Source organism: Panthera leo, chromosome B1 (assembly GCF_018350215.1).
Source record: "Panthera leo isolate Ple1 chromosome B1, P.leo_Ple1_pat1.1, whole genome shotgun sequence".
NCBI lineage: Eukaryota > Metazoa > Chordata > Mammalia > Carnivora > Felidae > Panthera > Panthera leo.
Genome location: NC_056682.1, coordinates 72,189,251 through 72,217,180, shown reverse-complemented (window position 1 = coordinate 72,217,180; position 27,930 = coordinate 72,189,251). Strand labels below are relative to the sequence as shown.

At 37.4% G+C, this 27,930-nt stretch overlaps 1 protein-coding gene and 1 long non-coding RNA gene across 5 annotated transcripts in view; both read right to left on the bottom strand.

Moving 5' to 3' along the window:
* Window positions 1-639: 639 nt before the first annotated feature.
* LOC122216955 lies at window positions 640-2,896 on the bottom strand. Its single transcript, XR_006201207.1, has 3 exons — window positions 2,767-2,896; window positions 1,175-1,266; window positions 640-974 (listed from the first exon to the last, which is right to left on the bottom strand). It is a non-coding gene; the product is annotated as an uncharacterized LOC122216955 (long non-coding RNA).
* Window positions 2,897-9,735: 6,839 nt separating this feature from the next.
* The window catches only part of MAP9 (microtubule associated protein 9), a 37,534-nt gene continuing 19,339 nt past the window's right edge, over window positions 9,736-27,930 (bottom strand). For 3 of the 4 annotated variants that reach the window (XM_042935226.1, XM_042935227.1, XM_042935229.1), the window contains 8 exons: window positions 27,181-27,413; window positions 25,250-25,320; window positions 23,823-23,991; window positions 22,667-22,756; window positions 20,858-21,019; window positions 20,582-20,727; window positions 20,270-20,402; window positions 9,736-13,051 (listed from right to left, as the gene is read on the bottom strand). In XM_042935226.1, coding sequence (XP_042791160.1) covers window positions 12,929-13,051; window positions 20,270-20,402; window positions 20,582-20,727; window positions 20,858-21,019; window positions 22,667-22,756; window positions 23,823-23,991; window positions 25,250-25,320; window positions 27,181-27,413 — 1,127 coding nt within the window. In that variant the 3' untranslated portion in view covers window positions 9,736-12,928. The remainder of the gene's footprint in view (window positions 13,052-20,269; window positions 20,403-20,581; window positions 20,728-20,857; window positions 21,020-22,666; window positions 22,757-23,822; window positions 23,992-25,249; window positions 25,321-27,180; window positions 27,414-27,930) is intronic. The other variant, XM_042935228.1, reaches the window with a different exon arrangement.

Below are 27,930 nucleotides of genomic sequence, written 5' to 3'. Positions count from 1 at the left end.
CAAGCCTCTTCCCACCGCCCTGACAAAGAGACACATAATTGTAGCATCCACACCCCATCAGTGTGCTTTCGTTCTTTCTTGTGCCTTGACACGCCAGTTTGGAGTTTAGGGGAAAGAAAATATAACTAGGAAGATTTGTGGAGCCGTTTCATTTGGACCTCACAGTGTTAATGCTAAGAGTCTTGTTTGTTTAGTTGATGTAGTTGGTCATACAGAAATTTATTAAATATGTAAAAATACGAATTTTGTTGCTGAGAAAGAGCTAGGCTCTGTATCCCTAGTTTATCATTATCCTTATCCCTCCTTTTTTTTTTTTTTTTTTTTTTGGTCTGTTCAATATAGAGATCATGTGACAATTGCACTCATCAGCTTTCTTGTAGAGTTAGAAAGAAAGCCAATGTTTCTTTTATTTGTTTTAAGTTTATTGATTTATTTTGAGAGAGAGAGAGAAAGCAGGGGAAGGGCAGAGAGAGAGGGAGAAAGAGAATCCCAGGCAGGCTCTGCACTGTCACCGTGGAGCCCAATGCAGGGCTCGAACTCATGAACCTATGAGATCATGACCTGAGCCAAAACCAAGAGTCAGATACTTAACTGAGTGAGCCACCCAGATGCCTCCAAATGTTTCTTTTAATCACATCTGTTAAAATGGGAAATCTGAAGACAGAGATGGCTTTATGTTTTAAGAAAAACAGAAGCAGTCACATTTCTTGGTGGAAGTGAAACTACCCCTATGTGTTCTAAACCAAGTCTGTGTGTGTTGAAAAACTAGAAATTCCATTCCTGCCCTCTGTGCAGGGCAATATGGCGATATCCTTCGTAGTTAAAATGCAGGTATCTTTTCATCCAGCAATTCCAGCCGTCAGCGTTGTTGCTATGATGGTACTTACCCTCATGTAAAATGATGCGGACAAGATTCTTCTCAACCATATATCATCTGAGTGAAAGGTAGGTGAAGGAAATGGCACAGACTTGACCTGATGAAGACAAAGTGTTAAACAAAGACAGAGAGAATTTTGAGGAATAGCCTGGCAGGTATATTTTATGGTTAAAAAATCTTGAGGTTTTTCAAAGACTCCATCATAACTGAAATTGTCTTCTCCAATGATCTACCCAGCTGTCCAAGGCAGAAGACCCCAACCAGTTCCAGAGAGTTGCCAGCCAATCACCAGTTTACCCAAGGACATGAAAACAGGTCACATTTCCACGTAGTTGGTGTTTTCTCCTTCTTCCTTTTTTCTTCTTTTCCTCTTATATAAATCCTGTTGGCTTTTTTAAATGACAAAATAAATTTATTGACTGGCTTCCCTTGTATACAAGTAAAATAGCATGTTAATCTTAATGTAACTGTATGATTTATTATCGACACTGTAATACCGCTAAAGGATTGGAACTAGTATTTTAAAAGGGAACTATCCAAGTAACTCATCAAATATCCATACTTTGTAATAGCATATAACTATAAATAAGGACAAAATATTTCTATGTGCAATAACCTGGAAAGTTTTCCAAGATATAAGCACCGTGCAGCAAACTACATGTAGTAAAATATTATTTGAAGCTGCTAAAAAGAACAAATAATTCTATGCTTTTAATATATACAATATCTTTAGGAGGACAAACAAAAACTGGTAATGACAGTTGCCTTTTGGAAAGGGACCTTGGTGGTGAAGAACAGCAAAGGGAGACATTTTTTTTTTACTGTTTATTTATTTGAGAGAGAGAGAGAGAGAGCAAGAGCGTGAGTGCCAGGTGGGGTGGGGGCGGTGGAGGCAGAGAGAGAAGGAAGAGAAGGAGACACAGAATCCCGACGCAGGCTCCAGGCTCCAAGCTGTCAGCACAGAGCCCAACGGCAGGGCTTGAACTCACAAACCACAAGATCATAACCTGAGCCAAAACTGGATGCTTAACCGACTGAGCCACAAAGGCACCCAGGGAGACATTGTTTTTTAATGTTTATTTTATTTTTGAGAGAGAGAGAGAGTGCACACGTGAGGTGGGGAGGGGCAGAGAGAGAGAGAGAGAGAGAGAGTACACGTGAGGTGGGGAGGGGCAGAGAGAGAGAGAGAGAGAGAGAGAAAGAGAGAGAGAGAGAGAGAGAAAGAGAGAGAGAGAGAGAGAGAGAGAGAATCCAAAGCAGGATCTATGCTGATGGCAGCAACCCTGACACAAGACCTGAACTCACAAGTTGTAAAATCATGACCTGAGCCAAAGTCAGACGCTCAACCGACTGAGCCACCTAACCTCCCCAAAGGGAGACATTTTTGAATGTATATTCTTTTATACCTTGTTAAATGGATTCTGTACCTTAATTCCATTGTGTGGAGGTTTTTCCACACCATCAATAAGCAATTCTGTAACACCACCTGAGTGTTCTACAATTTAACTCTATTCTGACATCATGTACCCATTGAGCATCAGGTTCCACAGGTTAAGAGCTCAGTCCCACATGACTCTCCCCACCTTCCCCCAACCACCATACCATCACTTCAGAAGGCAGTTGCAAACCCGGGTTATTTATCATCTGTGCTTCTGATTGGAGGTTCCCATGACCCCCTCCTTGGGTTTGATTAATTTGCCAGAGTGGCTCACAGAACTCAGAAAAACATTTTCTTACTAGATTACTGGTGTATTATAAACAGCTGTAATTCAGGAGCTGCCTGAGGATTCAGAAAGAGATCCATAGGGTAAGGTATGGGGAAGGAGCGCCGAGTTTCCATGTCCTATCCCAGCGTACTACTCCCTCCAAATCTCCATGCGTTCACCAACCTGGAATCTCTCCAAGCCCCATTCATTTGGGGTTTTATGGACGCTTCATTACCCAAGACATGACTGATTAAATCTTCAGTTGCTGGCAGTTAGTTGATTCAACCTCCAGCCCCCTCCCCTCCCTGGAGTACACCTGAAAGTTCCAACCCTCTAATCACGGGTTGGGTCTCCTAGCAACCAGCCCGCATTCTAAAGTACAGTCACCTCATTAGCATAACAAAAGACACCTATGTTGCTCTCTTAAGTAATTCCAAGAGTTTTAGGAGCTCTGTGCCAGAAATGAATACCAAATATTTATTTCTCATTACCACAACACCACACTTGTGAGTTTAGTGCTTTGTGAATCTATCAGCTATTCGCTCTGGGATACATTATTAAGTTTGCGTTTGTGTTTTGCTTGACAGTGACCTTCATAAATATTTATTAGTATGCAAAATTGGAAAGTTGTCGAAAAAAGGCGAGGAAAGTGGCAAAGAGCCAAACAACTTCCTGAAGTACAGACACAGAGATACTTCTTTTTAATTACCCCTTGTCACGATGTACTGAAGTGGCTCCTGCTCAGCCTGGTAGGAGAAGGCAAAAAAGGCTTTCCAAATAGCAAGAGAAGTGGTGGTTGGCCTTGTGTCTGGGGTCAACACTGGGCATGGGTTGTCTTGGGATATGGTTGCTTCCTGGTACAGATCACGGCCCATGCTTGAAGTCAATCAGCCCACTTGAACTACAGAAACCTTCTGGAACTTTGAGTGTGCCATGGGGTTCTGTATGGTACGTGCTAATTAAAGAGCATCTAGGGCCAGACACAAACTGGGATCAATCAGCTCTCCATTCCCTATTCTCTTCACTAGGCTCAGAGACTTCTGGCATCAATCCTTACAAATCTATGAGCCACTTCCCATATCCTGCATCCCCAAATTTGTCCAACCACTTTTTATTACCTCCACTGCTACAACACCAGACCAAGTCTCCATTAATCCTTATCTGGGCTAGTAAGGAAACCTCCCAGTGCGTTACCCCTCATAGTAGCCTAAGAGAATTTTTTTTCAATGTTTATTTTTGAGAGAGAGAGAGAGAGAGAGAGAGAGAATCCAAAGCAAAGCTCCAGGCTCTGAGCTGTCAGCACAGAGCCCGACATGGGGCTTGAACCCACAAACTGTGAGATCATGACCTGAGCTGAAGTTAGACACCCAACCAACTGAGCCACCCAGGAGGCCCAAGAACTTTTGTAAGTGTATGTCTGTTCTGTATAGAAGCTGTTTGTGTGACTTGTCATGTATTTCTGCCTAGAGCTGCACATACACTATCATGGAGGGGGGGGGGGGGGTTGGGGGGGTGCGTGTTGGCTTATACTCCGTATCTGGCCTTGGGATCAGAACTGGCTCTTTGTTCCTGTTGCCAAGAAGGATTAATGTGCCTCACCTCCTTGAGCCAGATGAGGCCGGCCCCCTGGAATAAATCAGGGAGGATGCCCAGGCTCCTAAGATTTCAGAAACAGAAAAACCAGCTCATTTGGGACTGCACTTCGGCACACATAATGACTAACCATAAATCACACACGGGTAGTATATATATTGCCCTGGCAGGAATAGCTAGCTGGAAGCCTCACCTGAGGACAGGATGCTCCAACCAGGACCCTCAGTTGGGACTCCAACCAGGCTCTTCACTGTGGGGCTTCCTCATACAGAAGGTTGGAGGTTGTAAGTGCCCCAGTTGATGTTTTAAGCCTTCTTTGTTTTTCTCTATACTTCTCTCCCTTTATGTTGACTATAATTGTTTAATTCTTTATATTCCCTTTCCCTTATAATTAATAGTTTTCCTCCACGAAACTGAGAGTGCGTCTATTGCACTTAGAACAATGTCACATCTCTTCAGCCCCCAACTAACACTCTTCCATTGCACTTGGAATAGAATACAGACTTCTTAAAATGGCCTCAGACTCTCTACCTAATCTAGAACCTTCCTTCCTCTCTGGCCTCATTTCCTTCCTCTCTGCTTCTTGTTCACCACCCACCATGTTGGCATTTACCCTCCTCAAAGCCTCTACACTCAATGCACCTGCTGCTTGGGCTGGTTTTCCGAGTCATCCCAGAGTTGCTTTCTTCTCATTTCAGGTTATGACTCAAATATCTTTTTCTTCAGAGATGCCTCCTCTAACCTTCCTGCTGAAAAGCAACCTTCCACCTCTCGGTCACGCTCTATCACATTAAACTATTTTACCTTCTTCATAGAGTTTATCCGAGACTGGAATTATTTCATTTGTATATTTGTTCATGTGATTTTTGTTCGCCTCCTCCTGACCTCACTGTAAATTACTTGAAAGCAGGGGCTATTACTGCCAAATCCCTAAGGTTCATAGAAGAGTCTCACACACTGGCAGCTTGTTCACTGCTTGATAAACCAGCAGCTTTGATATGGAGCAATCAACGTCTGGTAGCCTTGTGATCATACTCACAAGCTTTAAAGGTGTAGCTCTGAGTTCTAAATCTAGTAATGACACTCAATGTAGCCACAGAGTGACCATGCACTCCACTCACCAGGACTGAGACCTCTCTGCAGAGTGTGGTTCAGCACCCACACTTGGCATATCTGAATTTAAGCTTTAGTTAAAAGATTATTCTACCAAGATTCATCCTTCAGCCTGAATGAGCTAGTGAGCCCGGGGCTTGCTTGCTATCTTTCCTTCCTCCCTCCCTTCCTTCCTTCCTTCCTTCTTTCCTTCCTCCCTCCTTTCCTTCCTTCCTTCCTTCTTGCTTGCTTCCTTCCTTCCCTCTCTCCTCCCTCCCTCCCTTCTTTCCTCCCTCCCTTCCTTCTTTCCTTCCCTTCCTCCTTTCCTTCTCTCTCTCCTCCCTCCCTTCCTTCCTTCCTTCCTTCCTTCCTTCCTTCCTTTTCATTGTTGTTGCTTAATACTACCATAGGAAGGATAGCAAGAAAGAAAGAAGAGTTCTCTTGATAGGGCTCAGCCTATTTAATTGTAAATATTAGAATATATATGAACTTTTCCAACTTAATGCAGTCACATACACATATATGCACACACAGAGCTTCCATTTTAAAAATTTTTGTTTTGTTTGGGACTGAAAAAATTATGTCGTATCTAAAATAAAATTTTAAACTATTTGCAATAGTCATTATAACACTCATTTTAATGCCATTTTAATAAAAAAAATAATGTTTATTGTTTATTTTTGAGAGAGAGAGAGTCAGAGCATGAGCAGGGGAGGGACAGAAAAGAGAGGGAGACACAGGATCCAAAGCAGGCTTCAGGCTCTGAGCTGTCAGCACAGAGCACAACACGGGGCTTGAACTCACAAACCATGACATCATGACCTGAGCCGAAGTCAGATGCTCAACTGACTGAGCCATCCAGATGTCCAGCCATTTTAATTATATATAAAATAATTTATATAATTGCATCAAATAATAGGGTCCTAGCTCGTATATGTACTATATACATATATGCACATATATATATATACATTACGAGAAACATATGCAATGCTTTATATTCTGTTTTTATTTGGGGGGGTTGGTGAGGGCAGAGACGGCTGGAAAGATAATCCTAAGAAAGCTCCATGCCAAGCACAGAGCCCTATGCAGGGCTTGATCTCACCACTGTGAGATCATGACCTAAGCTGAAATCAAGAGTTGGATGTTTAACAGACTGAGCCACCCAGGCGCCCCTTTTATACTCTGTTTTTAACTTGCCCTTTAATCAGCCAAGAAATATTCATCCAGACACCACTGAAAAAGTAGAAATACCAAGATGTGTAAAATATAGTTCTGTCCTCCTAAAGCTCTCATTTAAGTTGGGGAATTACATATACATATATAAGTACAAAGGTGAGACCTTCAATAAGAGTTATTTAAGGCAGGGAAACAGTGTAGAAAAGAAAGTAACTGAGTTACTCTGGGTGTGTGTAGGATCACAGTGGATTTTCCCTAAAGGGAATCCATGAGCACCATAGAGTTCATTAATTTTAAGAGTTAAATGGCTCACATACAAAAATGTGAGTGAACATTAATCAGTCTCAGAAAAGGATTGTTTTCATTCTATTTTTTTTCAAACCAATAGATTTTCTTACTCGTGCATGCTTATCGCAATTCTACCAATAATAATTTTGTTTTAAAAGCTTAGAAAGAACCCTAAAGCTTATCTCAAAAATGAAGTGGGCAAGAAGAATATCCAAGACAAAATATCTGAAAGGAGTTATTAGAAGGTGTGGTGGAAATGTTGCTTTTCTACTCAGTGGTCAATCTCGGTTTAAGCCTAGCAGCTAGGACAGTCCTCAACACTGCAATTGAATCAAGGATGAGTAGTGTGGGATGAGTAGTCGATCTGATCAGGCCAAAAGAAAAGACATATCTGTAATGAGAAGTTTTCTCTATATCTCTATAGAGATATATCTCTATATCTCTATATCTCTATATCTCTATATATCTCTATATAGCTATATCTCTCTCTATATATCTCTATATATCTCTATAGAGATATATATGTCTATATATATCTATATAGATATATATCTATATCTCTCTATATATATCTCTATCTCTATCTCTATCTATCTCTCTATATATATCTCTCTATATCTCTATAGAGATATATCTCTATATCTCTCTATATCTATATTCATATAGATATTCATATTCATATATCTATATTCATATAGATGAATGAGTCACTGTTTTGTTTTGCTGTGCAGTGTTTTAAAAATTGTAAAATGGACACAAGATTTACCATCTTAACCATTTTTAAATGCACAGTTCAGTAGCATTAAGCACACTCGAATTGTCATGAAGCCAATTTCCAGAAGTCCTTTCACCTTGCAAAACTGAATTTCCATACCCATTAAGTAACTTCGTTCCATGTCTTGTAGTTCTGGCAATATAAAAAGGTTTCTAGTTTTATTTATGAAATTTCCTTTATTTATTGGTAATTTGATGGGATCTAAGTGATCCGTGACATCCTGAGATGTCATATGGACATATGTCATATGGAAATATGTTCATATGTTCATTATATATTGTTGAGCGGTAAATTCTGGTAACCAAATACACAGTTTGATCTCTATTTTAAGGAATAAAAAAAAAAGTTTGTATATATGCATGTTATGTGTATGTGTTCTATTTCTATATGTAGAGAGAGAGAAAATATAGAAATACAACACATATAGGTAGCATGGGAGAGACAGAGACAGAGATAGAGAGACACGGAGGAAAACAGAGATAGAGGGAACTATATCTCTGCCTTCTTCATTCTCAGCTTAATTTCAACTACAAGAAAAAATGCACTGGAAATTAAAAGCTGGGAGAGTACAGAGTATGTTAACTATGAATGTTTCGGGGAGATGGGAATGTGGGTTATTTTTGCTATTTGCACTTATTATTATTTTAAGAGAGAGAGAGAGCGTGCACAAGTCAGGGGGCAGAGGGAAAAAGAGAGAGAATCCCAAACAGGCTCCACTCCACGCTCAGGGCAGAGCCCGATGTGGGGCTCAATCCCACCACCCTAGGATGATAACCTGAGAAATCAAGAGTTAGATGCTCAACCGACTAAGCCACCCAGGTGATGCTGCACTTTCTAATTATTTGATAATTTTATAATTACATTACCTTTGTAATTTGTGTAGTATTTCAAGTAAAAAAAAGTTTATATCCAAATTTTTTTTTCAAAATTTCAGTCATTTCTAATAAAAGGTACATCATCATAATATAATTATTTCATCTTAAAAAAAAACTTTTGTGTGGTTAACATAGTGTTATATTAATTTTAGGTGTACAATATAGTGATTCAACCATTCTATACATTACTCAGTGCTCATCATAAGTGTACTCTTAATCCCCCTCACCAATTTCCCCCATCCTTGCCCCTGCCCCCCACCTCCCTTCTGGTAACCATCTGTTTGATCTCTATAGTTAAGAGTCTGGTTTTTTGGTTTGTCTTTTTTTTTTTTTTTCTTTCTTTTCTTTGTTCAATTCATTCTCTTTCTTAAATTCCACATATGAGTGAAATCATATGCTGTTTGTCTGTCTCTGGCTTATTACGCTTAGTATTATACTCTCTAGATCCATCCATGTTGCTGCAAATGACAATGATCATTTCACCTTTAGCCCACAAATAAAACTCACACCACATTTTTCAACGTTATGAAATGAAATTTGGCACAATCAATAAATAACAGGACCCAATAAAATAAATCTTTAATGATTAACTTTAATTAAGCAGAACATGAAGTATGCTACTAAAAAGCAGACATTAAATACATCTCTTCAAGTAATTCTTAAACATCCTAAATTTAATACCAATAATTTAATTAACATTATACAATTACATGTAACATGTTCCAAAATAATCAAATCACAAGAAATTTTAAAATAAAAAGAATTCAGGGAAGTCTCTAGTTAAGCATTTACATAGCATTCATTATTCTGTCAGCCAATGTACCTAGGAAGCAGGACAATTGGTAATATCTTTGCTTTGTGTAGAATGGAAGCATATGGGTTTAAATACCTTTTAATATAGCACTACTGAAATTAGAGCCAAGATTACATCAGGAAAATTTGTTTTCTGTACTAGTTTATTCTCGGGACCTACTTTGGCTAACATGCAATTTCTCCCATTTTGAGAAATTCCTTTTTTTCTATTTTACTGTAGCCTGTGACCCAGAGCTTCAGAAACTTCAGTACTCCCCCCACCCATGAAATAGTGGTGGAGGTGCCCAAAGAGCTTTGATCTGGTGGAGTTATGGAGAAGGCACTGGAAGAATAAGGGACCATTGGAGAGAATCAAAACGAACTAAGTTGATAATGACCATGGCTACAAAAGTTAGTGTGAAAGTTTTATCAGATCTCAAAATTGTGGAATGGTGGGCTGATTACAACCGGAAAACTGGACACCTGATTTCTAACTTTGGATTCTTATGGTTAGTGATCTGAGCTTGGGCAAGTCAAAGTAGTCATTCAACTTAGAAATAGTGTTTGGGCCAACTTTATTAAATTATTAAAACCCTTCCAGATACATAGTTTTATCACTCCAAGGTATATACAACTGGGAACACTTAACTATTTTCAGCTACCGCTTTGGCAACAGTGAGACATCAGTTTCAATACTATTTAGAACAATAAATGAACTACTAACATTTTCAAAACAGGATGCAATACAAACCACTGGAAAATTGTTATCCCTGAATGGTTCTTATTTTCTTTAAGAAAACTGCCACTTCCTACTGATCTAAAATGCCATATAGTTTTTCTCTATTTATAGAACGCACTACTGTTTTCTTGCTTGTTATGGGGAAAATACATTCTGTATACAATTTTATTTTTGTATTAATCTGCCAATTTCTAGGGAAATTGTTTTCAGTCATATTACAAAATATTCATTAAATTCTTATATTCTGTACTTTGAAGTGTTAGCATTCAAGTGATCAATACAGTTTACAAAAGTAGAATTTTAGTCTGAAAATCTATACGCTTTTAGTGTCTTTAATTTGAATTCCCTATTATAAATTAATGAAAACTTGATGAGCAAATGTATTGATATTTGATACTTTAAAGGATATATGGGAAAATCATACCCCTTAAATAGATAAATGCATTCAAGAGAATATTACCAGGTTGGATTCTCTCCTTTGGATCTCAGAAAGTCAACAGTACTTTACTTTCATCCAGCTCTTAAAACTCAGCTTTATTTTTGCTACGGGAAGAAGAGAGGATTTCATTCAACTAGATAACTGATCAGCAGGTGTTACTGTAAACAGGAAGTAATTTATTATTTATCGTAGTTAAGACAAAATTCCCCACTGAGGGAAATGAATTGCTGGGTCTTCGCAAACACCTCAATTTCCCATTTCATTCTACTTCACAAGCAGTGCTAAGATTTAGATTTCTTTAGATTTCTTTTTAGGAGGTCTCTAATCCAACTCACCTCCATATTCTCTTTTGATGGCCAGACTGGCCAGGAAAGTGGAGATTTCTTCTTGCATGCTAAGAACGTGTAAGTCAAATAACCATTATCAATCCCATCCGTGTTGACCTTCTCCTCACATACATGAAGTGGGGAAATGCAGGGCTTATGGAAGTAAGTAAGTGAAAATGAACATTTATTAAGTCCTTATTATGTGCCACATGCTTTACATTAATTGCTAACTTCATTCAGTGCTCCTGCAACTAAGAAGCGATGATAGCAAGCCACTAAATGATAATGAAGAAGAAAATAATTGGGAAGTGTAAACATTTAATGTGAAATTTATGACATATGCATTTATGATCTCATATCCCTGACCTTTTTTAACTTTCCTGGAATTTGCAAATACCTTCTTAGCTCTGAATAGCTAATTAGATACCATAAACAACGATTCATCCTGGTAGGCACTATATATATCTATTTGGTGAAAAACAGAGGAGCTAAATCCCATATTGATAATACACATTGGTGATAATAGTTTCAATTTCATGAAGTATTCTCCTGGTTCCTGGCAGTATAAAAAGGCTTCTAGTTTTGTTTATAATTAAAAAAAAACAAAAAAACAAAAAAAACACAACTACCTGTAGCACTGATGTGATCTAGTGATCCGTGATGTCTCTTATCTTGAACGCACTGCAGCCAGCCTAATCCTCAGAGTGGGACCTTCTGAGTGACTATCTCAAAAGCCTATGTTCCACTACCTGCTGGGTTTCCTGACATTCTAATACTACATACAAGGCATTTGACTAATTCTTTACATATTATGAAATCTTCTTTCATTTTATAGATCTAATAAAGTTCACCACCTCTGATAACAAACAGATATTTCTTAAAAGGAAATACAAGCTCTAAGTAACAATGCACGATTTTAGGATCTGAGAGGTAAAATGTGTTTATAAAGTTGATATAATACAGAGCATAAAAATGAGCCTATTGATTCTGGGGGGAGGAAGACTTACTCAATTCTAATCTCAAATGTCACATGCTAAATGTATGGCAAGTTACTTCTCTGAGTCTCAGCATTTTTAATCTGAAAAATAATACCTGTGTTGAATACTTGTTGCAAAGAATTAACATTTGTAAAGACCCAGAAGAGACCATACAATAGGTGCTTAATAAAAAGTAATTATATTCTCACCCATCATTGCATCCCATCATTGGCTAAAGTAGTATCACAACTCTGAGAGCATACATTTGGTCTGTGATAAATTAGCTGACCAGTTCAAGTATGAGTCCAATTAATATAAAGATATGCACAGATCAAATAAATAAATAAAGATTCTTTGGGCATTTTCTACAAGTTACCTTCCTATACAGCTGTCTTCTAAATATAAGCTATAAGACTCTAGAATAGGTTAAGAGGTCAAATATTGCCTTTATCACCTATATGGCTTAAATCTGGAAAATAATAACAGTGATAATGACCTTGAACTCGTGTGGAATTTCCATCTCAATTGTGTGAGTATTTCACTGCCAAGAAACGGATATCTTTTGATATCACCGAAATAATAAAGTGAGATAGAATTTAGAGGACAAATTTGAGAGGTCTACTCAAATGCCTAGGTCTATGATTGTCATGGAAATGTGGGACAGATACACTCATATTAAAACATAAGGCATACTCCTTAAATAGAATGCCTGGAGGATTAGACTTCTACTGAACTACTGCCTCACCCGACCAAAACTGTAACTTGTACAGTGCAAGTACAACCACTCAAGTTAAAGATAAGTTTTGGAAAAAATAATACATGCGTACTGCCAGCAATGATTCCTTTTAAAACCTGAATCTACGTGGACAATCATTCACAGAATGATTCAATTATTTCTATGATTGTCATACCTAAATGGTTTCCTTTATTCTGGGGAATACACACACTTCAATACCGGGCACGGCTGAAAGTGGTCATGGGTCACCTGATTGTAACAATTGCAAAGACATGATAAAGGGTTCTTTTAACGGTAAGAGCGATCTAATTATTAGCTTCTCATTTGAGGCAGCTTATCTACGGTCCAAGAAAAATGCCTTCAATTATTTCATTGATTAAACTCCAAAGCATCTTATCCACAGTCAGTGGAAATGGCTGGCGTTTAATAACATAGAACTCTTCTAACTATAACTAACTGAATAAATAGTTTCAAACTCACGGCTAAAATTAGTGAATTGATAAATAACTACATCTCACGTAAGAATGAGAATTATCAAAACACTTTTGAGAACACAGTTCGACTTGGAGGGCTCCAGGGAGGAAGTGCCTCATTTTCAAGAAAGGAATGACGTTTCTTCTGTTTTCGTTCAATTCTTTCCTGCCTTTCTTTCTTTTCCTAAAGAGAAAACAGAACACTGTAAATTTACATACATATATGAACATTATTTTCAAATCAAGTTGCTCATTGAAGAACAAAATAATCCATTACAGGAGATTTAAATGTCATTTCCGATTTAATTGTTTATAAAGGAACAGTAGCTAGAGAATATTGCTTATAAAGAATACTACCAACAGGAACTAATACACCACTTAATCACTTATTTTTTAATATTAAAAGTGATAATATTTAAATAAAATTGTGAAAAATGGGAAAAAACCCTAAAATTCCATAACTCAAAGAGAATAATTATTAGAGGTCGGTGGATGACTTTCTGAGAACAGATTCTCAGAACTAAATTTACTGGGTGCAAAAGTTGAATCTGCCATAGCAGCAGGGATACTTCAAAATTTTCATAAATAGTTGAAAGCTAAGTCTCATGTTTCTTTGCTTATTATTGAGTTTGAGCACATTTTGATTTCTTTAGCACTTTTAAGTGAATTTTTTTCTCAATTATTTGGCTCATTGATATGGATATCATAAACACCTTTTTCAGAATTTATTTATTTATTTATCTTGAGAGACATAGAGCATGAGTTGGGGAGGGGCAGAGAGAGAGGGAGACAGAGAATCAGGCTCCGTGCTGCCAGCACAGAGCCCAATGCGGGGCTCGAACCCGTGAATGATGAAATCATGACCTGAGCCGAAATCAAGAGTTAGACACTTAACCGACTGAGTCATTCAGGCGCCCCCTGCAGAGTTTCATACAGTAAATATTATCTTTGCAGCAAACATTTTATCTATGTTACTTTTAGTCCTTTTTACCAAAATAAATAAATAAATAAAATAAAAAATAAGAAATATTTCAGCCGTGACAACTGTTTAAAGAGTAATACGGTCAAAACCTGTGAACCCGCTATCTGCCTTCTAAAAGAAAACATGACCAATACTTTTGAAGCTCTCGGTGTTCATTCCCTTATCACAGTCCTTCCTCTCCACCCCACTGAGGTATCCATTGCTCTGAATTCGATGCTTATCATTCCAGTGTATCTCTTAATTTTATTGTAATATTTTATTATAATATGTAATACTTTTATCATGTATGTATTAATCCCCCAATAAGTAACTTTTTTTGCATGTTTTTACAATTTATAATAAAAGGGAACACACTATATATTTTTTGCAACATCCTCTTTTATTCATCTTAATATTTCTAAGATCCAGCTATATGAGGTATAACTCTAGTTCCTTGATATTCCATAGAATACTCATAGAATTCCAGCATAGCAACTTATCACAACTAATCAATTTTTGTTGTTGTTGTTGTGAAAGAATGATGTTCCTTTTTTTTTTTTTTTTTCCACGCAATGACCATGTTATAAACATCCTTGTTTGATTCCTTGTACTTATAAGTCAAGATTTTCTCTCCATGTACATGCTTGGAGTAAAATTGGTTTGTAGGGTTTGACTATGTTCAACTTTACTGGGAAATAATTTATTTTTCAAAGCTGCTGTAGGAATTCACCAAGCAGCACCTACACTGACTTTTTATGTTAATGCATTAATGATTTTAAATTTCATATCTGTTCATGTTTTCCTTTGTTATTTCCATAGCACTTCTAGGTTTAGAAAAGCATCTTATCTTGTGAGACTTGATACTGTTTTATTTTCTTTTGGTTCTTCTATTGTTTGGCATTTTATATTCATTGCTTTAGTTCTTTTGGAGTTTCTATTGTTGTAGGGTAATTTTCTGAAGGGATTTTATGCCCAAATGACACACAAATAACCAAATTATAATTTCCCTGCATGTATTAATTTGCGTTACTTTATTATATAGCATATCCTTACTTGTAACAGGTTCTGAGGGGTCCTGGGGGGTCTAATATTTGGTACTATACTGCTTTGATTTATGTTTACTCATTCACCTTTTAAGCACTGAGATCCTACTCTGGGTCAAGTAGCATAGTGAGGGCCATGCATAAAGTGATTCTAAAATCCAAACACACTGATTTGGTCCCTGTCCCTCAGGGGATTTTCAAAATAGGCAGTTAATAAACAATCAAATAAACCACAGATCATTTCGAGTTGTGAGAATTTCTATGGAACATCATGAAAAAATCGTTGTGATTGTTAAAGAGCAAAAGGGAGTACTTGCAAAGAAAAGTGGACTCAGGAATGTCACTGTGAGTGAGACAAGATGGGTAAGAGAACCCATTTGTGATACGCGATGGGGAGAGAGCATTTCAAGCAGAGGGAACAGTATATGTCAGGGCTCAGACAAGTCAGAGAACCTTGGGATGTGAGGAGAAACGAGAGAGCCAGCGTGACTCAAACTGGGAAGATGGGAAGGGGGTGCCAGGTGAGAATAAAGACAGGACAGTGAGGTGCGGTGGGGCCCGCAGGCCACAGTAACAACTGGAACATATGTAAGAGAAGAGAAGTCAACAAGTGACGCTGGGAAGGGAGGCCGGGAAGTGAGAGAAACCGGGGGAACAGGGCACCCAGGGGAGAAGATGGCTGCAAGAAGGAGGATGCGACTATCTAGAATGTTTGAGAGGTCCGGGGAATGTGGCAGAAAACAACACATTGGATGGCTACATGGTCTGCAAAACTAACTGTCAAAGCGTAGTTTCTGTAACACAATGGCAAAAGAGACAAGCTCGGAGTGTGTGGAGGGTGAAAAGGGTATGGAGAACTAAGAAGTGTAAATAAACCTTTAGAAGTTTAGCTGTAGAAAAAGCAGTGAAATGTGGGACCACCTCTGGAGGCAAATGAGGGATTAAGGGCTACATATCCTGGGAAGTGGTGGGAATAATCCAGGCGAGAACGCTGGCTTCTGGGTGAATGGAATGGTAAGTTTTTATTTTACTGCTTGATGGGAACAGTTCTGACCCTCATCTTATTTGAAAATATTATCTTCCAGAATCTCACATTTTCATGAAAGCAGATGGATTTTCGAACCATTCTGTTTCCCCGTACACATACCCGTCAAAGAGATGACTGAGTATGTGGGAAGTACCATGAAATCTAGATATTAATCTAGGACTACCTGAAATGTTAACAGTTCTCGCTCCTTTCACCCTGCAGCTCAGATTGTCTTTCCATTTCTCCAAGTCTCTGCTAACACCTGAAAGTTGGGTGGTTTCCTCACCTTGGTGATTTTCTCAAGGAGCAGCAGTACCCAGGAACCCTTAAACAACACTGCCTCTGCAGACTGGGCGGCTTGGGAGGGGCAGCATTTTTGGTAAATTATTAGGTGTCTACGGTTCTTTTACCCGTACCTGTGTGGAACTGATAGATGTCACAAGGAGAATACGATAACGCAAGGTTTCCATCGACATACAATTATTCACATAAAACGAAAGGAATAGAGAGGTATGAAATTATTTTAACACCCTGCTCCAGATCATGAAAATGTTTGCATGCCTGCTAGTCCTACTAAAGCAAAGAGGGAATCTCCTTTCAGAATCTTAATTGAGAAAACAAAAAAAAACTATAATTGAGTCACGGTCAATCATTTTAGTATCTCAGAGGGAGGCAGACCCTCTTGCTAGGTAGCAGAAAAGCAAAGACTAGGCTGTGTCCACAGAAACTGACCAAACCTCTTTTTGTCTGTTCCATTTAACATGGGGAGAGAGAGGGAAACATGAAACAAGTTTGTTCTTACTGGTAGATACTAAAAAGGTCAGAATAGGAAATAAGCAACTATCAACCTTAATATCAATTCAGATGATCTATAATGTTATCTTAAGTAATAATTAATTATTGGTAATATTACTCAAGCAATAATTAAAAATTAAAAGAACCTTGTTATAAAGTCCTTCTGACTGTTGTCTGTTGGAGACTGAACTTTTTATTCATTTTCTTATTAAAGGCAACTATTAATTAATCTGGGAACCAGCGTAAAGAAGAGAGTCTTACTGATCTTTGGCTATAACTTTCCCCTAAAAGAATAACTCATCCAATGCTCACTACTCAAATTAGATTTTATAACAAAATTTTGACACGTAACTTTACATTAAAATGAAAGTCCTTAGACTTCTAAATAGGGGTATTTTTCCAAACTATCTGCAAACAAATTTTAATAAGAGATTGGTAAAATGGAGGAGTAGTTCTGTAACATATTGTATATGGACGTTTTTATAAGTAGCATATATTTGTTGAGGTTATACTGACATCAAAACAAGTCATTTTCGGGGCGCCTGGGTGGCTCAGTCGGTTAAGCGTCCGACTTCAGCCAGGTCACGATCTCGCGGTCCGTGAGTTCGAGCCCCGCGTCGGGCTCTGGGCTGATGGCTCGGAGCCTGGAGCCTGTTTCTGATTCTGTGTCTCCCTCTCTCTCTGACCCTCCCCCGTTCATGCTCTGTCTCTCTCTCCCAAAAATAAAATAAAAAACGTTGAAAAAAAAATTAAAAAAAAAAAAAAAAAAAAAAAAAACAAGTCATTTTCATCGTACATCTTTGATTGATGAGTTTTTGTTCTCTAGAGGACTGATCAGGATGAGAAAGTGACTAAGTACTGTAATAAAACACAATGTACCTAACTGTGGCTTAGTCATTAAGGAGATTCTATTCCATTTTCAAGAATAAGTGAAAATAAAACTGAAAACTTAAACACGTACATTTAGTTGCTACAAGTGATACTAGCACACAGTGTATGTCTCCTTGATCTATGAAGAGTTTTCATTTTTCTTAGAACCAAGCACTATTTAAGAGTTTAAGGAAGGGGCGCCTGGGTGGCTCAGTCAGTTAAACGTCCAACTTCGGCTCAGGTCGTGGTCTCACAGTTCGTAGGTTTGAGCCCTGCATAGGGCTCTGTGCTGACAGCTCAGAGCCTGGAGCCTGCTTCGGATTCTGTGTCTCCTTCTCTCTCTGCCCTACCCACCCCCCTCTCTCTCTCAAAAATAAACATTAAAAATTTTTTTTAAAAAGTTTAAGAAAGCCATCACGAAACACTACCTTCCTCATTCAAACCATTAAACCAATTTTGATCACCTTATTCCTTACTGTTTTTCTGCCTGAAATTGGCATAAAGCTGCACAAAAGTCAACACATAAACAATAATAAATTCTGTTGCTATTTTTATTAGGATTGCATTAAATTTGTAAATTACTGCAGGGAGAACTGACATCTATAACATCATTATAAGACTGAGTATTTCTATCCAAGAGCAGTTTTGATCCATGTTCTCAAGTCTTCATTTGTGTCCTTTAGGAGTGTTCTAAAATTTTCTTCATAGTTGTCTTTGTCTTGCACGTTTCTTAAGTTTATTCCTAAATGCTTCATGTTTTTATCTTATCTTTACATAGTCTGCCTTGTGTCCTGAATGTTTCTCTAGCTACTGTTGATTCTAAAGTTTATGTGAAAAAGTAAATAATAATAGATACTTGAAAGTGGAGCTATGAAGGAAGATTAAACAAAACAGATATGAAAACATATAAAGTCCTGACAATGAAACAGTATATGGAATATGTACAGTGAGATCTGAGATTGACCCATGGAACAGAAAGTCAAGAAACAGATCCTGGGGCACCCGGGTGGCTCAGTCAGTTGGGCGTCCAACGTCAGCTCAGGTCATGATCTCATGGTTTGTGAGTCTGAGCCCCGTGTCAGGCTCTGTGCTGACAGCTCGTAGTCTGGAGCCTGCTTCGGATTCTGTGTCTCCCTCTCTCTCTGTCCCTCCCCCGCTTATATTCTGTTTCTCTCTTTCTCTCTCTCTCTCTCTCTCTCTCTCTCTCTCTCCCCCCCCCCCCCCCCTCAGAAATAAATAAACATTAAAAAAAGAAAGAAGAGAAGAAACAGATCCTAAGTTCTGGGAATGTATCAGATAACAAAGGCAGTACCTCAAATCATTGGGTAAAAGGCTTTTTTATAGGAGATGTGTTTGGAAAAAATAAAGTTGGAATCATATATCCCATCACGAGCAAGATAAATTATAAGCTGGTCAAATGTTAAAATGTCAAGATATTAAAATCATAAAGTTACTAGAAGAAAAATGAGAGCACTTTATTTAACTTCAAGTCATGAAGAAAGTCTTTTCAACTATGCCTGAAAATAGAACTCAAAAGACTGATAAATTTGACACCAGAAGATAAAACAAAATTGTTCATCGCATAAAATACTATATGCAAAGTTGAGAGATCAACAAAACCATGGGAAAAAGTGGTTGTAACTCCTACCAGAAATAGGCTTATTTCCCTAGTGTATAAAAAAGCTTCTGAAAATTAATATGAAAAAGACCAACAGAAAAATGTGCAAAGTCTATGGATTAACAGTTTACAAAAAAAAATGACAAGTGACCCTCCACAAATGAAAAGATGCTAAAAGTCAGTCCTAACCAGAGAAATACAACCACAAAATACCCTGAACAGTATTTTAAACTAGCACATTGACATGAATTCAAAAAGTTTATAAGAAATCTTACTGGAGAGAGCCCTACCGGATGCTATGCCCCTGTGGAGCAACTTTTACACTTTGTGATTGCTGCAGCAGGCGGAGTGCTAACTACCCGCGTGAATGTGCCACCTACCGATGTAAAGTGCTTTTCATATGAACACGTTACCTAGTCAAAAATTGATAAACACGTATATATATGATGATATTTTAAAATGGAAAACAGTATTTTGCTTAACATCAATGAAAAGGAACTACAAACATAAGTAGACTAAAACAGAAGAAAAAATATTTAAAAAACAGAAACATGTTAAGTCCAGGTAGACATTTTCCTCCCGAACTTCTTATTTGCGTTCTTTCATTAAAAAGCACCAAAATGAGACTTTCTCCTCGAGGTCATTGGAAAGAGCAAAAGAGAATTTAAAAAGTGGAATAACTTTCTCACCGTTCAATTCAGTATTACTATGTGTCATGACAAGTCCCACCTAAAAGCTGACAAGTCCTTCAGCAGTGCACTTGTCAGCTTTCCGTGATTTTACACCTAAGAGTCATTGCAAAGGAAGACTAGGCACGACTGGTAAGTGACTAACCCTGGGAATGCGGGTAAGGAAGAGTATCATGCTTGAAGGCTTACGCCTGAGTGCTTGAAGGAATAGTAGAAGCGTTAACAGAAATGAGTAAATCAAAGACAATATGATAGACATAGGGAGAGAACAGATTCAACAAGGCAGCTTTGAGTAGAAATGACCAGCAGGCAGGGGCAAAAGGGATTAGAATTAGGCACAGAACAGTCATGAATAAAGTACATTAATAAGACACAGGTGCATTAACAAACAATACCTACCAGCCATTTTTCATATTCATCAATAGCTTGCTTGTCTTTATCTTTCTTCTCTGCTTTTTTCAGTTCTTCTCTTCTTTTCTCATTTATTCTCTCTTTCTCCTTTTCTTTGAAAAAGGCGTCCTTCTTTTCATTCCTATGTAGGACAGTACAAAACACTGGGTGGTTAAAGGAGAGGCTATAATAAAGATTTCCTAATACATCTTTGTGGTAATGAGATGCCGATACATTAGTAAATTTCAAGCAAACAATGTTTTAAAAGCCTAGAGCGTTATTCATTTGAAATGGAGCAAAACAGTTCTCATTTGGGATTACCATTTCTCTACAGCTGTTAAGTTATCTTTCCTTTTCTCAGCAATAGTTTCCTCCTCTTTCTGCTTCTTCGCTCTTTCATATTCTTTCTCCTTTTTATTTTTCTCTCTAAGATACTCCATCTTTTTCTCTTTCCATCGTTCAAACGCCTGAAAGAGTTCACAACGAGTTTCTTACTGACCGTGGATGTGACCAGGTAAGGAGAAGCCCAGTCAATCAGTCCCACAGGTGCTGAGCGAGGGAGGATAAGGAAGGCAGATGTCCGAAGCCCCTGCATACCTGTAGCGCCTCTCCTTTTCTCACAGCATTTTCTTCCTCGGTTTTTTTCTTGTTTTTTTCCTCAAGTCTTTTTTTGGCGGCGATTTTCTTTGCTTCCTTTTCTTTCATAGCCTTCCAGGCCTCAAATGATGCTAATGCTTCTTCTCTCTTAGCAGCTCTTTTCTATTTCAGAAAAATAAGAGACAGTTAGATGTGTGCGGGTAAATAGATGGCCAAGTATCGGGAGATGCCGATACACACAAACAGATTGCATTTCGTTCCCTACATAGTCATCGTTTCTAGAAATTGTTTTTCAAAGAAGATAATTTATTTAGGATAGGTTAGACAAGTTGATTTACAAAAAAAAAAAAAAAAAAAGTCATCTGATTTTTTCATTGCATTTTAATTTTATTTTTACTCATTGCATTTTAAAATGTCCTTTTCTTAAACCATTTATCTGATATTGATCTGCTATTCATGGGAAAGAACTGTTTTTTGGAAATGTACTGAACAAATGTTGTCAAAACTAATAGGCCAAGTACTACTGCGAAATACTAATAATAAAACATTGTATTAAGGGGCACCAGGGTGGCTCAGTCGGTTAAGCAACCTACTCTTGATTTCGGCTCAGGTCACGATCTCAGGGTCATGAGATACAGCCCCGCCGTCGGGCTCTGTGCTGACAGCCTGCTTGGGATTTTCTCCTTCCCTCTCTCTCTGCCCTTTCCCTGCTCTCTCTCTCTCAAAATAAATAAATAAGCTTCAAAAAAACCCACATTCCATTAAAAGAAAGATATCAGGAAAGTTACAGGCTTATAAAGTAAGTCAGAGTGAGGTAGATTGGCCAAGTCACACAGATTTTTGCTTTGAACCGGAGTTCTGACTGACATCAAAGCATAAAATTGTTACTAAACAACAGAGCCCACATGTTGAAACTATGTGCAGACAGGAAAATATGTCGGTGAGTGTATGGTAAGTATGTTACGACTTTACTTACCTCCATCTAATCCCATATTCTTGGCTTGCTCTAAAATATTGCTTACCATTAAACGACAGAAAGCCTTAGAGAAAACATGATTCAGAAGGGAAGGCACGACGTACCTCCCCGAGTCGCGCAGATCACACGAGAAGGTGTCTGGCACTGAGCACAGCAGAGAAACGCTGCAAAAGTGGTGACGGGGATGTGGCACACCCCTGCAGGGCTGCTCCATGCAGTACCCTGCACTTGGGAAATAGGTTCCTCTCTGAATCCATTGAAGTATTGCACAGCACAGTAGAGGGCTTTTAGTTTAGAAGATGCGAAGGAACTAAGCATGTCGGAGACTACCAGGCAGGAGTTAGAGGCAGAGACTCAAGTACTGAAATAAGAGCCTACCTCTGGACAGTGGGAAGGATATGGCTCAAGAGTTCACGTAGGGGTTGGTCCTGAAGACACGTATAAAATTCAAGGTGGAAAAGAGGAAAACTAGAGGTCAATGTCTGATGACCCTTTACATTCTTGGCTAAGTTGTAAGATTGAAGTCAATTTTTCACAGGGAAAAGTGAAGTAAGAGTGAACAGGTGTCCACAAGCAACAATAAGTTCACAATGAGTACGGTCAAATGAGTACAAAAAACAGAAATCTCTGTGTATCTGTTTTCATGTAAAACGGTTATATTCATATCAAACTAAAAATGTATAAAGTACAAGAGAAATAAAATCAGAAATCGATTCTTTTATGCATATTATTTTGCCATTTAAACAACAGTAGATTTAGCAATGTTAAATATTTAGAGATATTTTACTGACTTAAAAATCCACAGTATTTTCCACTTCTGTATTTCAGAATACCTGTTCGTTTTGGATCCTTAGGTTTTCACTTTCAATCCTTTTAATTCTGTGCATTTCATGTAAATACACATTTTTCTTTTCTAACCACTCCTGTGAGAATAAGAAAGAAACTATATGATATTCAAAGTTTCCCAAATGAATTAGAATTCTTACCCATTTCTGAAATATTTGATTAAAATTTTAAAAAGGCAAAACACAAAATTTAGAAATTCTATATACACTAGTATCATTTTTCTTTTTCTAATAATATTGTAATATATAAAGATAAGTATGAATAAAAAATATGTCTGTCATCTTTCTTAGATTTAACAACAGAATTCAAAGATTGAATATAATGGCTACATGAAAGTTCACATTTTTCTCCAAATTTCTCAAGTACAATTTTCTAAAGTGTACTATGTAGTGTAATAAACAAGACAAGAAAAAAAAAAAAGGACCTTTTTGGAAATGAGGAAAAATCAGGAAAGTCTTTTGCTATGCAAGCTTACTTCAAATACAAATTCTTAGGAAAGAAAAAAATTAAAACTTTTTGTTCATAAATTTGTTCATACATTTGTTCATTTGTTCATACATTTTAAGAAGAAAAAGCATAAAAACATATATAGACCTTAACCATATTTTTGCTTTGGCTGGAATTTTATAAATTTTCATGGCATATTCTCTTTCTTTAAAAACAGCTATGGGGGCGCCTGGGTGGCTCAATCGGTTGAGCGTCCGACTTAGGCTCGGGTCGTGATCTCACAGTTTGTGGGTTCGAGCCCCATATCAGGCTCTGTGCTGACCGCTTGCTTAGAGCCTGGAGGCTGCTTCGGATTCTGTGTCTCCTTCTCTCTCTGCCCCTCCCCTGCTCATGCTTTGTCTCACTCTGCTTCTCAAAAATAAATGAATGTAAAAAAAAAATGAAAAGAAACTTAAAAAATAAAAAATAAAAAAACAAAACAAAACAGCTATGATTGGTTAAGCAAAGCTTAGAAAGAAATAATTTAGTAAAAAAAAAAAAAAAAAAAACTTTGGGTTGCTCAGGTATTACAAAGGAACATTCTTCCCAATAAATTAAGTATTAAACCACCATTTCTGACAGGGTCATTTTATTCCTTGATAAACGGGTAACCTTATTAGGTGACTCTTCATTTTTAAAAAATGTTTTCCTTTTTACCTGATAAACAGCTGCCCTTATGTTATCTGCTCGTTCAGGTTCTAGGTTCTGTTTCTGTGAGGGCTTTTGGTCCAAGACTTTCAAAGTCCCTAAATAGTGAGAAGAGGTAGATGCTGACGGTGGTCTCCTTATAGAACTAGATTTCTTTAAAAAGTCAGAGGTCATTAATCTGAAAAGATCCAAAGAAATCAACACAGTTACTACAATTGCACTTGGTAGAAGAAAAATACATTAGAATTTACAGCTACTATATTTGAAATTACATTATAAATTAATAAGTTATAAGTATTTTGAAAATGTAAAAAAAGACAACGATGATAGTCTTTTCTTACTTAGAGCTTCAAAGTGCTTGCTCTTTCTAGAAAATTGTAATTAGAACATTTTTAAGAAACATGGATTACATCTCAAGTTACATGGAGAAAATAATATAAATAAAGTAGATTTTAAGTCTCTTGTATCATTTTGTTACAAAAAAACAATTCTAAATAGTTAGAATAGCATTTTCTACTTCAGGGGTTGGCAGGAAAATATGGCCCACTACCCAGTTTTGTACAGTTTACTTATTTTGTAAGTTTACTGCACCACAGCTACGATCATTCATTTACATGTTGCCTAAGGCTGTTTTCCTGCTATAACAGCAGAACTGAGTAGTTACAAGAAAGAGAATATGGCCCATAAATCCTAATCCATGTACTAACTGGCATTTTACAGTTAAGGTTTGCTGACCCTTGCTTTATTTGATTAATGGTAATTTATTTTTTTTTTTAATGTTTATTTATTTTTGAGACAGTGAGAGACAGAGTGCAAGTGGGGGAGGGGCAGAGAGAGAGGGAGACACAGAATCTGAAACAGGCTCCAGGCCCTGAGCTGTCAGCACAGAGCCGGATGCGGGGCTCGAACCCATGAACCGTGAGATCATGACCTGAGCCGAAGTCGGACGCTTAACCGACTGAGCCACCCAGGCGCCCCTGATTAACGGTAATTTAAAAGACAGAAGCTTTTGATTAACATTTATGAGTTAGACATTCATTATCATCGGCGTGAATGAAGCAATATAGAATCTTGTCATTTTAATAAACCACCTTAGTCCACAGATCCTCAAGGTTTTAAGTATAATTGTCATGTGTTAGACAAAGACACTTAATAGAGAAGTCTAATGCTGGACTTTAGCTTTATTACCATACAGCAAAGAAACTCTAACCCACGAATAATGTAGAGTATAGAGAATCCCTAATAAATTCCTCATCAAAAAAGAACATGATCAACTGAGGAGTCTTATCATGAAATAACTACTTCATTCATTTCATGAGATGGGAATTTAAAGAAAATCAAGTAATACCAAATGAAATTCACTTTACAGAAGTTAAGCTAAAATTAGGTCTGTTGGAAATAAACTCATAAATTTGGGATAATAATAACTTTATTACCTGCCAGATGCACTGGACGCTCTATTATTTGTTGATTTTTTATTCTTCATATTTCTGTCTTCAATTGTTTTCTATTAAATAGAAAATACCATAGATGGATTACTCCCCATAACTATCACAGTTAGATTTAGGGGCCAAGCTGCAAGGAAATCAATGTTTTTGAAACATCTACTATGTGTCAAGTACAGCAGTCCCTGGGAACTAATAAGGATACTACACTTTAGGGAGGGCTGATGGACATGAAACACAAAAACAAATGTGAGTCAAGAAGGGGTTAAGCTAGGGCCCTGTGACAATGACTAGAGTGAGGGATTATGTTAATGACAGTGATCAGGAAAGGCCTCCCTGAGGTCTTGACATCAGTGCTAAGATAAATGACGAGAAGAAAGGGGCCACATGAAGGAAGGTCTACGGAAAGAAAGAAGTAGTAAGGGCTAAGAACTCGAGAAGGGAAAGAACTTGATAATGTTGAGAAACAGAAAAAGGTGAATGATGCTGAAGCACAGTGAATGACAGGGAGAGTGGAGGAACAGATGGTCAGAGAAGAATGTGTGAGGTCCTTAGAAAGTGGTAAAATGTTTGCATTTTATTTTATTTTTTTTTTTAAGTTGATTTATTTATTTTGAGGGAGGGAGGGAGGGAGGGATGGAGAGGGAGGGAGAGAGAGAGAGAGAGAGAGAGAGAATCCAAAGCAGGTTCTGCGCTGTTAGCACAGAGCCAGACCTGGGGCTCAAACTTATGAACGGTGAGATCATGACCTGAGCAGAAATCAAGAGTCAGACGCTTAACCAACTGAGCCACCCAGGTGCCCCTCTGCATTTTATTCTTATGATGACAATCCAACAAAGAGACCTTAGCAGGGGAATGATGTGATTCAGACTTAAGGAAGGTCCTTTAAGGGGAGTAAGGATAAAGCCAAGGATTCAGTCAAAAGAAATGTCATGGTCTTACTTATTATACATAAATTGCCTGTTGTAATTTAGAACTGCCTCTGTTTGACATTTCTAGGATCCCATCTATAAATTCCAAATACCCTTCTTCTTTTTAAGGAGTAACTTCTCTCCTTTACACAGAAGGCTGCTAGCATTCAAATGAGAACACAGATAGAAACCTACATGGCTTACTTGGCATGAGTGATTTTTCCTAAGGAAAGTGGTTACGAACAATATACCTGGAACATGGTTTAATGAACCTTCTCTGTAAATTTTAATACAAAGCATTAGTATTCTGTATTATAAAAGTCCTATTCAACCACGAGTCTTCAACTAGCACTGTTACCTTCCCCAATAGTAAATACACATAGTCACCAGCTGACTATAGCTATAAGAAATAAAGACTAGCTTCAAGAGAAATAAAGACTAAAAACGCTATACCATAAATTTTAAAAGTATACTACTCTGGCATAGTTTCAAGTAATCCTACACACCATAAATCTGGTTCTCAAGGTTATAATAATAATAATGTTTCTAATAATGATACTGTCCATCCATTTAAACAAGAAAGATGTTGGTAAACATTTCTTAAAGATTTCCTTTAAAATGTATAAAATGTTTAAAAATGATATCCAAAATGTTTAAAAATTCACTAATTCAAAACCTTAGAAATTGTTCCAGATAGATGCATTTTTGTAACACGAAGACCTATAGAAACCTACCCACTTATGGGTTTATATTTCTAGATATTTAAAAGTATACTATGATCATATACCTTTGATAATTTTTAATGAAATATTGACTTTTATTATATTCACTGCAAATCTTCCCTGAAGTAAAACAGTATTGAATTAAATAAGAACCACTTGATAATATACCAGTATCAAAAGATGAGTTTTCTACAGATAATTCAAGAGTACATAATACGGCAGGTAAAATATTTAACAGATCTATTTTGAGTTTTGCTGTAGTATAAAAGGTATAATTTTATATAAATACCTTTGCATCAGCGGATATTACGATACTCTGAGATTTCAATAGCGGTGGATCAGCTGTCAACTCATTCATGATCAGTTCAGCTTTCTCCTTTTCTTCTTCAAGGTCATCAGTAATCACTTGACTTTCCTTGGATTTCTCATGTGGAGTAGTAACAAAGTCTATCAAAAATGAATTCTCTTCATTTTCATTTGATTTCAAGGAATTGTGGTTTTCAGTAAGTTCTTCATTCTGATCTATTTTGAGACAGAGTCACAAAACTAAAACTCTCTTCTGAACTAATAAGGTAGATAACAGATTCATTTGCTTTCTACTAAATGAGGATTGCCATGCAAAATAAAATGTGAAGAGAGCTATTGTATTCAACTTGAATAAACTCTTCTCCAAAGTGAGGTACAAAAGAGAAAGTGGCTACTTAATGTACTAAAGCATTTGACTTACCTAATACTTAGGAAAAAAAAAATCATATTAGTAAGTAGAATGGAATAACTACCCTAAACCAAAGGCACACCAAAAGCTCCTGTTGATGATAAACCAAGTAAGTGAGAGGGCAGTATCTATTCTATTTGAAAGCCTGTGTTTCTTAGCTGGAACAAGAAGCTGTGCGGGCAGGAGGTACACATCTCTATGCTACTATAGGTACAAGTGGTACGGGAGTAAAATTGCTGAGCTGCAGGAGAACCAAGAATTCATGAAATTTTAGAAGAGTCCACCACACAGAGAATAAAGCCTTCTTCTAGACAGGTTGTTTTT